We start from the raw sequence: 14,557 nt of genomic DNA on the forward strand, positions 1-14,557 counted from the left end.
GATGACAACATCACCCCTTTCAGGTACTGGCAGGCCCCTGTTAGCTCTCCCTGGAGCCTTCTCCAGGCTGAACACCCCCAGCTTCCTCAGCCTGTCCTCATAGCAGAGGTGCTCCAGCCCTGCAATCATTTTTTGGCCTCTTGCCCTTCCTGCAGGTTGACAGCCACATTATGAAGGTTGTGCAGCAGACTGTAAATCAAGCAAACTCTGGTCACCAGATCATTGTGCAGAATGTCACCGCAGCAGAGAACCTTTTTGGTCCACATCCTTCCTGTGTTGAGGGCTCCACAGCTGGACACAGCACTCCACATGAGGCCTCACTGGAGCAGAGGGGCAGAATCCCCTCTCTCCATCTGCTGACTACACTGCTTTTGATGTAGCCCAGTCTGCAAATGCCTTCTGGGCTGCAAGTGCCCACTGCTGGCTCATGTCCAGCTTCTCACCCACCAGCTCCCCCAAGTCCTTTCCTGCAGGTCTGCTCTCAGCTCCCCACCCCCCAGCCTGGATTGGTATCTAGGATGGCCCTGACCTAGGTGCAGGACCTTGCCCTTTGCCTTGTTGAACCTGATGAGATTCTCCTCAGCCCACCTCTCCAGCCTGCCCAGGTCCCTCTGGATGCCATCCCATCCTTCAGACTTATCAACTGCACCACTCAGCTTGTTGTCAGCTGGAGACCTGCTGCAGGTGCTTCAAGCTCGCTGTCTCTATCAATGATGAAGATAATGAACAGTAGTGGTCCTAAAACAGACCCTTGAGGGACACCACTTGTCCCCTCAACTCAGTTTTCCTGTTTCACAGTGGCAGTTATTGTGCAGTATTAAAGAAACCCCAAAACCTAGTAACCAGAAAGTGAAGAAGTTTACAAAAAGTTCAAAAAAGCAGGTAGCAAAAAAAAATCTTTTCACATTTTCTTCTTTCCTTCCAGGAGTGGAGAAGGCTTAAAGATTTCCTTCAAATTCATCCAGGCTCCTTTAGAATAAATGTTTTTGTAAACAGCTTCTCTCAGTGGAGGCTGGAAGGTTTGGTGGTGGTAGCAAACCCCATCTCTTCTGGATTTGTACCATTCATTGGATGTCTGGTTGGTTAAGGCCAAGTAGAGATGGAAGCAGCAGTAAGCTCCCAGCACGAGTGTGAGGAGAAGAACAAAGCCCAGCATGAAGACAATCCTAGGAAAAGTCTGGAAAAAGTGCTGCAAAGAAAGTAAAGAACAGAAATCACAGAAACACCTGCTTGGAAGAAACCTTAAGCTCACTGAGTCCAACCAGAACCTAACATCTCCCTGTATGTGACTCTTAGACCATAGAATCATACAATGATTTGGGTTGGAAGGGAGCTCCAAAGGTCATCTAGTCCAACCTCCCCTGCAGGCAGCAGGGACATCCTCCATGAGATCAGGTTGCTCAGAGCCTTGTCCAGCCTGACTCTGGATAGCTCTAGGGATGGGGCCTCAATTACCTCCCCAGGCAACCTGTTGCAGTGTTCCAGCACCCTCATGGTGCAGAACTTGTTCTTAACATCCAATCTAAATCTGCTCTTCTGTCACTTCAAACCATTGCCCTTTGTCCTGTCACTGCAGGCCTTTGGAAACAGTCTCTCTGCAGCCTTCTAGTAGCCCCCTTCAGGTACTGAAAGGCTGCTATTAGGTCTCCTTGCAGCCTTCTCCAGGCTGAAGAACCCCAGCTCCCTCAGCCTGTCCTTGAAGCAGAGGTGCTCCAGCCCCCTCATCAGTTCTTGGCCCTCTTCTGGACCATGTCCTTAATCTCCTCATCCAAACACCCTTTAAACCCCTCTAGGGATGGGTACTCCACCAAGGCCCTGGACAGCCTGGGCCAGTGCCTGATGACCCTTTTGCTGAAGACATTTTTTCTAATATTCAATCTAAACTTCCCCTGGTGCAACTTGAGGCCATAACAATCATAAAAATACTTAGTCTAAGAGCTGGAGCATTAAATTACAGAATCCTCAAATCCCAGCATGGTGGCAGTTGGAAGGGACCTCTGGAGATCATCCAGTCCAACCCCCCCATCTAAAGCAGGAGCACCCACAGCAGCTTGCCCAGGATCACAATGTCCAGGTGGGTTTGGAATCTCCAGACAGGGAGACTCCACAACCTCTCTGGGCAGCTTGCTCCAGGGCTCCACCACCCTCAAAGTGAAGAAATTTCTCCATATTATTTAGAGGGGGGGGAAAAAAACCAATCTCATGTAGCTGTGTGAGCAGTGCAATGCCCTGCTGCCATGAACATCTACCTGCACATGGGCTGTCATCATCTGTCTCAGGGACGGTCCATCCTGACTCAATCTGGCAGACTTCCAGACACGTTTTTCTTCCCAAGCAATTTCTACACCCATTGATCTCAGGGTGTATTTCAGTTTGGAGCTTTGCTTGGTTGGGTTTTGTTGTGTTTTTAATTAAAAAAGCCCATTAATGCAGCTCAGCTGAGAACAAACTGCCAAACAATGAGGCTACAATCTGGCGCAGCTTCAGGTTGTGCTGACGTGATCCAGTTGAAGCAGCTCTGTTCTGAGGTGAATTCCAGCACTGGTAAGAGTGCTGCTCAAACATGAGCCAAGATTCCTTTACCAAGATCCCTTCAGAAAAGCCCAAGACTGTAAGAATTGTTGCCTGGGATGAGAAAAAGAGAAAGCACTTGCTGCTTATATCCTCACTGCCACGTGACAGGAAGGGATGTGGGGACTTACTCCTCTACAACTCTGAAAGGAGGTTGGAGCCAGGTAGGGATTGGTCTCTTCTGCCAGGTAACAAATGATAGGACAAAAGGAAATGGCCTCAAGGTGTCCCAGGGGAGGTTTAAGTTGGACATGAGGAACACTTTCTTCCCCACAAGGGTTGTCAAGGCCTGGCCCAGGCTGTTCAGGGCAGTAGTGGAGTCCCCATCCCTGGAATCAAGTTTGCAAAGCTGTGGACATGTGGTGCTGAGGGCTACTGTTTAGTGGTGACCTGGCAGTGCTGGGTTAAGGGTTGGACTCTGAACTTGGAGGACTCTTCCACCCTTAATGATTCTATAACTTTAAAATGGAAATGACTCAAGTGGTAGAGGGACTCTAAGTCAGCCTTTGCTTGTATGTGAGAGAAAATATGCAAGTATCCCAGTTTCAGGGTAGTAGAGTCCTGCTTTAACAGCTCCATGAGGATATCTCAAGGATTGCCAGCTGTTTCCTACATGTTACTCCAGGACATGATAGAATGGTTTGGGTTGGAAGGGGCCTTAAAGATCATCTAGTTCCAACCCTCTTGCCATGGGCAGGGACACTGGATGGTCACTGGAATGGGAACTACATCTGCTGAGTCAAAGCATCCTCGAGACAGAAATCACAAAAACATGGGAGAAAAATGTGAGAAGCTCCCAGGTTTTTCCAGTGCTCTGCAGTTCAGTTCTCCAAAGTGGATTAGCTGTGGGAAGAGGGCAAAACCCTGCAGCCATAGGATCAGAGGATGTTAGGGATTGGAAGGGACCTCTGAAGGTCTTCGAGTCCAACTCCCCTTCCAGAGCAGGGGTCTGTCCACATCCTGCCTGGGAGAACAGATGGACCTACAAGATTCCTGAAAGCCAAGACTGAGATCAACCTTTTCCTAAGCTAAATACCCCAGACACCATAAACTCACCTGAATGAGGAAGAGGAGCCCCACAGCATGCTCCTGCCCTTGTTCATCAATGTACCTCCCATGCAGCATGTTTGAGAGCAGCACCACTTGGGTGAGCAACGCTGTTGAGATGGTGGTGATGGCTGCAGCCATGGCAGTGAGGGTGAGGAGGTACAGGAAGAAATACTTGACATTGGAGGCACCAATGCAGTTGTTGACCCACACACAGTGGTGATCAAATCGATGCACACAGACGTTGCAGACACCTGAGGGAGCAGTCAGCAACAGGACAGCTCAGTTAATTTCCCTTTAAAAACATCAGTTTGATTTTTAGACAGTTTAGGGGAGCTTTTCATCTGAGAATTCTGGTCATCATTTAGTGCAATCATTTATGATTTAATCAATTACTTGATTTTGATTGCACAGCATAACACCCACCCCCCCCCCCCCCCCCTCAATATGAAACCCAAAGATGTGCTTCTCATTTCCTCTTTTCTTCCCCAAGACTGCAGCTCAAAGGCTTTGGTTTCTCTGACAGCACAGCCTAGCAAAGCACATGAAAGGCAGAGACTGCAGCTCCCAGCTTTATTTTAGATGCTAACAGCAAATTCTGCAAGAGAATCATAAGAATCACAGAATCCTTTGGGTTGGAAAAAACCTTTCAGATCATCCAGTCCAACTGTTCCCTAACTCTGTGAAGTCTGGTGCTAAACCATGGCCCTCAGCACCACATCTCTGCAGCTCTGAAACACCCCCAGGGATGGAGATTCAACCACCTCTGTGGGCAGCTTGGTTCAGGGTTTAGAACAAACTTCTTGACTGAGAGGGTTCGTAATGTCCAACCTAAACCTCCCCAGGGCAACTCGGAGCTGTTTCCTCTTGCCCTGTCACTTGCCCCTTTTGAGAAGGGACCAACCCCCACCTCACTCCACCCTCCTTTCAGGGAGTTGTAGAGAGCCAGGTCTCCCCTCAGCCTCCTTCTCTGCAGGCCGAACAAGCTCAGTTCCCTCAGCTGCTTCTCAGCAACCCCGTTCTTCAGACCCTTCACCAGCTTCATTGCCCTTCTCTGGGCCTGCTCCAGCCCCTCAGTGTCCTTTTTGAAGTGAAAACCCCTAAAATGAACCTGGGATTTGACGCAGTCTCGCCAGCACCCAGTACAAGGAGACAATCCTTGCTCTGGTCCTGTTGGCCACACCATTGCTGATCTAGGCCAGGCTGCTGTTGGCCACCTTGGCACACCCTGGCTCACCTTCAGCTGATGTTGACCAACACCCCCAGGTCTTTCTCTACCGGGCAGTTTTCAGCCACACTGACCCAAGGCTGGGAAATTCATGGGGTTGCTGTGACCCAAGGAAGTTATCAAGGCAGTGAAGGTTCTTACTGCAATGTTTTGATCTGGCTGGCTTCTCCATGTGGCACGTAGGACACACAATGCCTTTCTGAAACAGCACCCCATCATAGGCATAGATCTTCACCAGTGAGGAGTGATTTGATGTTGTTATTATACCTGTTAAAGAAATAATAAAGCCAGTCAAATTTCTGGTGTTTGTAGCATCTTTTAAGTTCCCTTTTTTTCCCTCCCTCACAATCAGCAGCTTACCAGGATCGGCCCAGGAGCAGAGGATGAAGCAGGCCATGTTGCCCACAAGCAGCAGGTAGGGCACCAGCAGAATGAGGAGAGGGAACTGCAGCTCCCAGCAGTAAACAGCCACTTCCCAGGTGTACTCCCCATACACAGCAGCCTGCAGGGCTAGGTTCAGGGCCACAAAGAGGCAACTTCTGCAGCAGAAAGGGGACGGTCTAGTTAACAGCATCTTGCTTAACAGGTCAAGTACACTCAGAGGTTATCACCAAAGACACATCTTTTAGGTTTTCAGGCCAGCATGGATTGCATATTAATAGTGTTTCCTCCATCCTGTGGCTTCTCCTGCTCTCCTCCCCACACACACTCCTCTAAATCCACCAGGTACATCCACTGCCATTGTCTGGTTTGTTTCCCCCCTCCCATCACCAAAGTCTCATAATCATTATTTTGGTGCTGACAAAATCTGCCACAGCAATAGGCCAGAAATCATTCTGCTAGAAGAATTTTGCTGTGGGCCCTAAGATGTCCAGAGCAGTGGCACAAGCCATGACCCTGGAAGGGTTTCAAAGCTGTGGAGATGTGGTGCTGAGGGCCATGGTTGAGCAGTAACCTGGCAGTGCTGGGTTAAGGGATGGACTAGATGATCCTAAAGGTCTCTTCCAACCCAAACCATCCTGTGAATGAGGTGACACAGTCAAAGGGGGTGTGTGGAGGATCAAAGTGACTCTAGCACACAGCACAATCTAGCAAAGACAATTACACCAGGCTCACCAGATAACTGCTCTGCTGCTGGCTGCACGTCTGACTGTATCACCACTCTCTCCTGGACTGTGTCAACAGGAGAGGATCTGCACAGCAGCTAACAACACAACTGCAGCACACAAGCTGTCGGTGTTAGGTCCCTCAGTGTCTGTCAGCTCTAGGGAGCTGCTGTCCCTAGAGGAAAGCATTTCTAAAGCCCCAGGGTTCACAGGACACTACAAAATTCACCTTAACCCAGCAGGCTGGCGGCTGGCAGCTCTGCAGCTTGCCCTTCAGCCACCTGGATGTCCGAGCTGCTGGACTCGGACTAAGGGGATTTGAGGGAGAGGATGGGAGTCTTCAGCTCTGTCTAAACTCAGTCTGCAGCTGCCAGAGAGTCTCTGATAGATGTAGTCTCCCACCAGTGCAACCAACATCTGTTCCACTGGGAGCTTCTGAGCCACATTATCTTTGTGTCAATATGTTCCAGTAATTCAGGCACCATAATCCCAACAGTGAGGAAGGAACAGCAGACACCAGTGCGGCCAGCCTTAAAGGGAATCTGTCAGCCTCTACAAGCACCCCTAATTAAGAGAAAAACACAGAATTACAGAATGATAGAGGGTGGAAGGGACCTCTGGAGATCATCCAATCCAAGCCCCTGCCAAGGTAGGGCCACCTAGAGAAGGTCACACAGGAACATGTCCAGGTGGATTCGGAATGTCTAAGAGATGGAGTAGACTCCACCACCTCTCTGGGCAGCCTGTTCCAATGCTGCACCACTATTAAAGTTCCTCCTCATGTTTAGATGCAATTTCTTATGTTCAAGTTTGTACCCATTTCCCTTTGTCCTGTCACTGGGCACCACTGAAAAAGCCTGGTCCCATCCTCCTGACTCCCATTGATGAGATGCCCCCCCTCAGCCTTCTCTTTTCCAGATTCAATGGCCCCAAACCTCTCAGTCTTTCCTCACAAGAGAGAGGTTCCAGTCCACTCAGCATCTTTGCAGCATTTTGCTGTACCCTTACCACCAAGGCCTGTTCCTCTTTGAACTGGGGAGCCCAGAACTGGAACCAGTACATCTAAGGGTAATACTGAAAGCTTTGCTGGTGCCAGGAGGTCACAGTGTGGCCAGAAACACTTGTAAAAAAATGTCAAGAGCATTAAACAAAAGAAGCAATACCTTGTGTGGAAGAGCCTGTGACACATTCTCTGTGTCACTCTCTGGAGCTGTGTGGGGATTATGAGTGACAATATCTGAAGGAAATGAAAACACTGTGTTAGCTGAACTGCTCATCAGTCCTGCCTTGTGGAGCATTAAGATCAAAACAGGAGTCACCTCATCCCTCAGTGATACATCTGCTGCCAGCTCAGTGGGGAGGAAGCTGGTTTCCAAGGCCATCTGAGCTCAGGCAGGGCTGTTGCTGGGGTTTTCAAATGGGAGTGAGGTTCTATATCCTCAGGAGCCCAAGAGGCACAAACAAACCTATCTGGGTTAATGTGTGAAAGTTCTAAGGAGCTTATAGTGGGTTACAGACTGGGTAACTGGTTAAGCAGGGGATAGAACTGAGCCATTTCCGAGCTACAATATGCTTCATCAGGACAGCTGACAGATGCAAGAGGAGATAAGTGAAGGGATAAAAGCCTGCTACACAACAGGAAAAGGGGGGAAGAAAAAATCTCACAACCCAACCAAAAAATCAGACAAACCCCACCAGAACCAACAAATTAATCTGCTTCAACTGCAGCTCTCAGCCAGTCTGATAATTCAAATGTCAACATTTCCCATGAAAGAAATCCTTTCCATTGAAGATGGTTAGACACTGGGACATGTTGCCCAGGGAGGCTGCAGGTGCTCCCTCCCTGGAGGTGTTTAATGCCAGGTTGGATGCGGCCTTGAGCAACTTTGTCTAGTGGGAACTGGAACTAGATGATCTTTAATGTCCCTTCTAACCCAAAACATTCTATGAATCTATGAACTCCACATCTATCTAACTGCAGTTTCAAACCCAGCTAGGCACAATGAAGAAGAAAGCTGTCTGTGCTGGTCTGTGACTGTGGAATTGTCTGTCACTGCTGTTGAGAAGAGAGATCTCTATAGCAACACGCTGCTCCATCAGCAGCCCAGGAACTGGAGCAGCTGAGCCTATTTCTAGCTGACATGGAAAGAAAATATGCAGTGAGAGCTTCTTGCCTCTGATGTGAGAGACCAGAAGGCAAAAAGCATATGGGAAGTTGAGAATATGTTAAATATTTTCCTTTTAACTGACGCTCCTCGAATCGGCAGCTCAAGTGGCAAATCTTGTTAAAAAAGAGGCATCAGGAAACACAGAACCAGGCAGAAAAGCAACCTGCAGCCAAGTGAAAATTCCAGTTTGCACGAATTACAGAGTCATGGAATGATTTGGGCAGGAAGGGACCTCCAAAGGTCTAGTCCAACCCCCCTGCAGACAGCAGGGACATCCTCCACTAGATCAGTTTGCGCAGAGCCTTGTCCAGCCTCACCTTGAATAGCTCCAGGGATAGAGCCTCAACTACCTCCCTGGGCAACCTGTACCAGTGTCTCACCACCCTCACTGTAAAGAATTTCTTCCTCATCTCCAGTTTATATCTCCCCTCATGAGAGGCTCTCATCATGAGAGGTTCCACCCTTACTACTGCCCTGCAATGACTGCAGCCAGCCAAGGACAGCCAAGAACAGGAGCTGTGAGACACAAAGGGCTTTTTACTGCCTAATTCACCAGCCAAAAGGGAACTGATCTCACTTTCTAATCCCAATGAGCAGTTGTGAAATTAGGATGAAACAAGAAATGTACCAGAGAGCTGAGATTGTTTAGCCTGAAGAACAGGAAACTGACAGGAGACCTTATTGCTCTCTACGACTCCCTGAAAGGAGGTTGGAGTGAGGCTGGTGTTGGCCTCTACTCTCAGGCAACTAACAACAGGACAAGAGGAAATGGCCTCAATTGCACCAGGGGAAGTTTAGATTGGATATTAGCAAAAAATCCTTTCCTGCAAGTCTAGTCAGGCATTGGACCAGGATGTCCAGGAAGGTGTTGGAGTCACTATGCCTGGAGGTGTTCAAAAAACAAGCAGATGTGGCACTTTGGGACATGGTGGTCATGGAGGTGCCAGGTAGAAGGCTGGATCTGATGATCTTAAGAGGTCTTTCCCAACCTTTATATGATCACTCTATCCACATCTTACAACCTTTTATGGAGAAAAAAAAAATGTAACAGCTGCAATATTTTTAGCAGAAGAAACTAGGTCAGACCACCAGAACAAGGTGTGGTCATCACTCTGGCTGCTCAGTTCCTTACCTGGCTTGCACCATTGGCACCTCTTGTGAAGAAACTCTCCTTCCTTCCTGAGCAGATGCAAAGTAGAGCAACAGTGGTGAGAACAAAGCCCAAGTAAATCAAGAAGAGTGTCAGAAAGTCCATCCTGAGCCCTGCAATGGAACAGATGCAGCTTATTAGTGCCCCTCAGTGCCAGCTCTCTGCAGTAGTGCCTAGACATGGCCATTCTTCACACTACTTACTCACTAAACCACAGGGATGAGGCAGCTGGAAGTGCCCCCCAACCTCCGCCACCACAGCACGGGATCTATTTCACTGTTCAAAGTATTTGTGCGCCAGGGCAGCTGCCCTGATTGACAGGGGATGGGGGAGTTGGGTGCCCGGCCCTAGAGCTGCGTGTCTGGGCGCTGCCAGCAGTGGGGAGCTCCCTGGCCACAGAGGGACGGCCCAGGAAGGCCTCTGAGGGTAGCGGCAGAGGGTCCTGAGGCCCCTGAGCTACCGGGCGGGCCAGGGGTAGCCGGTGGGACACCACCTGGGCCTGCAGGGCGACGGTGCCCAGGACTGAGGGACACGGGGCGGGAGCTTGCTGGCTGCGGGAAACACCATGAGAGGAACACCGGGGCAGGGACACACACCGCGGCGGGACAGGGAACTCCCTCAGCGTAGCTACCGCCGGCCGCTCACCGCCGCCCCAGGCCGGCTAATCGATGGCCGAGCTCTGCCCCGGCCACTCGACGCTCGGCGGCGGCCGCGGCGCCTGGCACCAGCCGGAAGCGGGCGGGAGGCTCCCCCCGCCGGGGCCCGGCCCAGGGGGGCTGCGGGGCTGCGGCAGCCTGCGGGGGGCTCGCAGCACCCTGGCGAGGGCCCGGGCGCTCGGAAGGGCTGAAATGGCAACCGGCTGCCGGCACGGCACGGAGGAGCGGGGCCTGCCCCAGGCCGAGGGAAGCTGGCGGTGTGGGGATGGGGGCGCCGCCGGGAGGTGCCTCCAGATGGAGGAGGCAGCCAGCCGTGGCCTGCTGGAGGAGCTGCCAGGGAGAGGTGTTGCTTGGGGCCTTCTGCCTTGCTCTGCAGCAGGAAACGAAGCTCAAAGCAGTAAAAATAAAAGTTGAATGATCTCTATAATTCCCGGAGGTTTGTGTCGTTTTTCGGGGCCCGGTCAGCTCCTTACCGTGGGTTGTGTGCAGTCCGTGGGCTGCGTTCTCCTTCCAGAGGGACTGTGCGATACCACTAAGTGGCATGGTGCATCTTGGCCAGAGATTCCTTCAGATTCATTGCTTTTGGTGAAACCTAAAGCAAAATCCTAGCACCCCCTCCCCCCCTGTAAATCTGGTACAGGAGCTTTCAATGTTCTATTCCCTTTTAATTTGGAGCTTACTCTCACTCTATCCCTCCTCAGGCACTACAGGATGCTTCTAAAGGTTACCAGGGGAGAGTTTGCTGTTGGGATCTCGCCTAGAAAGAGGTTGGGTGGGATTAAAGCTGCGGGAGATCAAAGTAATCTGCTGGTTCCCTGTGCGGTGGTTGTCAGCTGAAACCGGTTGGTGCTCTCCGGAGCGCTGTTAATGAGCGGCTGATTGGGTTACGGGTGCCTGGGTAGGGTTTACCATAGAAACTTCAGCTGATTGCTGCCACCAGGTAACTGATCCAAAAGCCTCCAAGCTGCTGTGATGGTTTTGCCAGCTCTGGGTCCCAGTCTGCCGCTGACTGGAGCTCAGGCACGACAGGTAAGGCCCCCGAGGGATGCTTTGGCACCCAGAGGAAATTATTAGCTTGGCTGAGAGGAGATTGAGTTTCAAGGGAGGGATCTTTCCTTCCCTGGTAAATTCTTGTCCCCTAACACATCAAACCAGAATCTGAGAGAGAGAAATGGAGGTAAAATAGTGCTGAGACACAGCTGCTCTTGAGGATGTTGTGAAAAAGCCATTTTTTACCCCCTTCCTACTGATGAACAAAATGTCTGCGCTGCTCCAGGTACTGCTGTGGGGTTGTTTGGGATGTTGTATGTACCCTGGCAGATATGGTGCATAAAAGGAGGCCTGGGATGGGGAGGACTGGCAGCAGTGTGGGCAGAAGGTGGTTTGTTTATTTGCAGACTGACATGCAGGGTTTGTGTGCCACTACTGTTGAACTACCAGGAGGAGCTGCAGCGAGTGCCACCAAATGCTGGCACCAGAGGATCTCCATCCGCTTTTTAGTGGTCTTCTAGGCTGTGCTCAAGGAGAAAACAGCCAGCAAATGCTTGATAGCAGGCTGAGACTGAGAAAGATAAAGCTCATTTGGCCCAAGTGCTGTGAAAACCAGTGGAAAAGTCTTTTCTGATCTAAGCTGAGCAAAAGGTTTTCAAGGAAACAATCTCTTTGTTAGCTTGGAATCCCATAAATGATTTCTTGCAAGGATTGCAGTTCACTGTCAGTGTTTTAAAGTGCTCAAGTCACTTAAAATGGAGGGAAAAGATGCAATTGCTTCATTTGCTGGGGATAAAAAGAAAAGAAATTGCAATTTTGTCTACTGGTTTGGGCAGTGAAAAACACAGGAGATGCCCCGAGGTTTTGTGGGAAGGTGTGTGAAGTCTGTGTCAACATGGGAGGGCACTGCAAGCTCCCCCCAACACACCCTTGTGGCTCTCAGCTGAGGAGGAGATTTGTGTTTGTGCAAAGCCATGTCACAACACTAGCAGAGCATCACCAACACCAGAGCTGGACAAAGAGGACAAAGGACAAAGAGGAGGAAGAGGGGTCTCCAAGTCCCTTGCAGCACTGACATGTATGAACATGAAGGGCATGAAAAAGAGGAAAACCTTCCACAGGACTGGACAGAGCAGCTTCCTGCAGCTCTCCTTCATCAGGCTTCCCCCAGTCCCATCTTTCCTGGGGGGGGGGGGGGGGTTGTTTCCTGTCCAGCCCAATGCTGTAGCCAGCTCATCCCGTGCTGGTGCCAAGGGAAGACCGGGTTGCTGGGTGGTCCGTGGTGGGATGCAGACAGCCCCTCCTGCTGATGCCATAGCAGGACGTGTAATACCCTAAAACCTCTTAGTGAGCTAAGCCCTGGGATCCTTAAGTGCTGAGGAAGCAGAGAAGAAAATCAGAAATAGCAGCTTAACAAACAGTCTGTACCAACGTGGGGGCTGTGCGCTGAACCACCCTCAGCTGCTCCCCGGCACAGAGCAGCCTAGCTGGGAAGAGCTCCCTTGCAAGCCCTAGAGAAATTGGTCCAGACCCCCAAATCCCTGCAGAAAACTGCATGTTGTTTGGCAGACTCATACTCCCCAAATCTCTGGTGTCCCACTCACACCTCTGGTGGTGGGGTTGGGGAGGTCCCAGCATGTCCAGCTGTCCCTCAGGGGCAGCGATGCTGTGCTGAGTCTCTGCTGCTCTGCCAAGCGCTGTCGCTTTAGATTTGCCCTGAGGGTGTGGGATTTACCTTCTTTCAGCTCCTAATTCTCCCCAGATCTGCGGGCTCAGGTCAGCACCAGATTCAGCCAGGGCCAGCAAGGCAGTTGGTCTGTCCACACTTGTCCTTGCATTGGAAATGAAGTTCATTAGGAATGAAGAAGACAAGAAGGACCTTTTTGCATGGCTGGTGCTGGCTCCAAGCAGCAGGAAGGGCTCAGGGCTCCAGTAAGAAGTCCAGGAAGGGGCGACCATCCTCTACCCCAGCACAGGAACCATTTCACCCACTCCAGACCAGCGTTACCCTGGGGGCTGCGGCAAGGAAGTAGGAGCTGGGGAGATGCCTCCAGGAGCCCAGTGGGTAGGTGGGATGCACTGCCAGGGGTGATGGAGGAGAACCAAGGAAGCTTCAAACCCTTAGTGGGACAAACCTGTTGCTGGTGAGAGCCTGCCCACCTCGCTTGGATGGCTGCAGACTTCTGTAAGTGCTTGAGCTGTAGGTATGGATGTGGAAGGTGTGATGTAGCTCCTCACTGCAAGGTGATAGCGTTGCTCTGGTGGGCTTGCTGTGGAGCTCAGCACAGAATGCTGGGGCTGTCCCAGTGCTTACTGGGCTTTTGCTGGAGTCTTCAAACTGGTGCTCTGCAGCTCTGGGGGTGCGAGTTGTGTCTAGGGAGGTTGAGGTTGGATATTAGCAAAAATGTCTTCACAGAAAGAGTTGTCAAGCCCTGGAACAGGCTACCCAGGGAGGTGGTGGAGTGATCATCCATAGAGGGGTTTCAAAGATGTGTGGATGTGGTGCTGAGGGACATGGTTTAGTGGCAGTGGCTTAGTAGTAGTGATGGAATTGTGAGTTCTAGGCAAGTGGTTGAACTTGATCTCAAAGTCTTCCAATCTCAAGAGTTCTATGACTCTATGAAGATGACTGCACTGACAGTGACAGGACATTGTTTGGTCCTTTTTGATATTTCTATCTGAAGGTGACACTTCTGGTGCCCTCTGTAAGCACAGCCCTGAGCTGTTTGCTGCAGCAGAGCAGACTTGGGTTATTAACACAGATATCTGCTCTAATGCTGCTTTTCTGGCCCATCCTCATGATTCAACTCCCACAGCAAACTGCTCTGCATTATCTCTGCTGAAAGTGGACAGGAGAAGAGCTCCTTTCATCTCCATAGCCCCTACAAGGGTATTAAACAGTGTTTTCAGTCCTAATGGATTTTGAGCAAGATTTCCCAAAGGAGCAGAAGAAAGTCTTTTGGTTGGGGAGGGATATGCACCAAGAGCTGGCTTTAGGCTGCTGCTGGGCTCTGTGCTTGAGACTTGTTTTGATCTGGGGAGCACAAAACTCAAGGTGCATTTGTGAGGATATTTTTCTGAGCCCTCCTGGTCACTGTAATAACATCTGACTGAGTGAAAGGGTCTCTGTTTCATTTTTTAAGTGCTTAATGTGTGTTCAGTAACAGAGGTGGAATAAACTTGGGAGAGGAAAACATCTTCACAGACAGCTCAGATCAAAGGAAGAGAAAATCTACACGTGAATGATGTTAGCAAGTGTCAGAGGATGAAGCAGGCATTTGCACATCAGCAGAGCTGAAAGGACATCCCAGTGAGCTGGGTAGATCAGCTGCTCTGATTTACCTTGGGCAAAGACAACTCCTGCAGATGGTCAGGGCTGATGTGTCCTGGTTCTCCTTGAGCATCCACGGAGCTGATCGTAGTTCTTCAAAGGAATCACAAACAAGTCCTTTGAAAATCAGTCTTTGTATTTCAGGATGCTTTGAGGGGGTTAATACTATAAAGGCAGGACAGATATGCTCCTGGGAGAGCTGAGAGGATCTGGGAGGTTTTAATGAATCTGCAGGAATTTTGCAGCTGCAAACTGCTAAAATACTGAGTTTTGGGAATGGCTGATTAAAATAAGGCTGTCCTAAGTCATT

The 14,557-nt window shown here is 50.4% G+C and overlaps 2 protein-coding genes across 4 annotated transcripts in view; one reads left to right on the forward strand and one right to left on the reverse strand.

The window, feature by feature from the left end:
- Nucleotides 1-879: 879 nt before the first annotated feature.
- On the reverse strand, nt 880-10,691 carry ZDHHC4 (zinc finger DHHC-type palmitoyltransferase 4). 2 transcript variants are annotated; one of them, XM_068146920.1, is made up of 7 exons: nt 10,400-10,691; nt 9,253-9,383; nt 7,116-7,189; nt 5,207-5,385; nt 4,988-5,113; nt 3,628-3,872; nt 880-1,189 (listed from the first exon to the last, which is right to left on the reverse strand). In XM_068146920.1, the coding sequence occupies exons 1-7, from the start codon at nt 10,467-10,469 to the stop codon at nt 902-904; spliced, it is 1,113 nt and encodes a 370-aa protein (XP_068003021.1). In that variant the 5' UTR covers nt 10,470-10,691; the 3' UTR covers nt 880-901. The 2 variants fall into 2 exon arrangements, with proteins under 2 accessions (XP_068003021.1, XP_068003022.1); XM_068146921.1 differs by lacking the exon at nt 10,400-10,691 and adding an exon at nt 9,867-9,923.
- Nucleotides 10,692-10,881: 190 nt separating this feature from the next.
- Nucleotides 10,882-14,557, forward strand: part of GRID2IP (Grid2 interacting protein) — a 47,920-nt gene continuing 44,244 nt past the window's right edge. For both annotated transcript variants that reach the window (XM_068146923.1, XM_068146924.1), the window contains exon 1: nt 10,882-10,955. The gene's annotated coding sequence lies outside the window, so the exon portion shown is untranslated. The remainder of the gene's footprint in view (nt 10,956-14,557) is intronic.

The sequence above is a fragment of the Melanerpes formicivorus genome, unplaced genomic scaffold (assembly GCF_026170545.1).
Source record: "Melanerpes formicivorus ecotype bairdi unplaced genomic scaffold, bMelFor1.0.p_v2 SCAF_14, whole genome shotgun sequence".
NCBI classification, from domain to species: domain Eukaryota; kingdom Metazoa; phylum Chordata; class Aves; order Piciformes; family Picidae; genus Melanerpes; species Melanerpes formicivorus.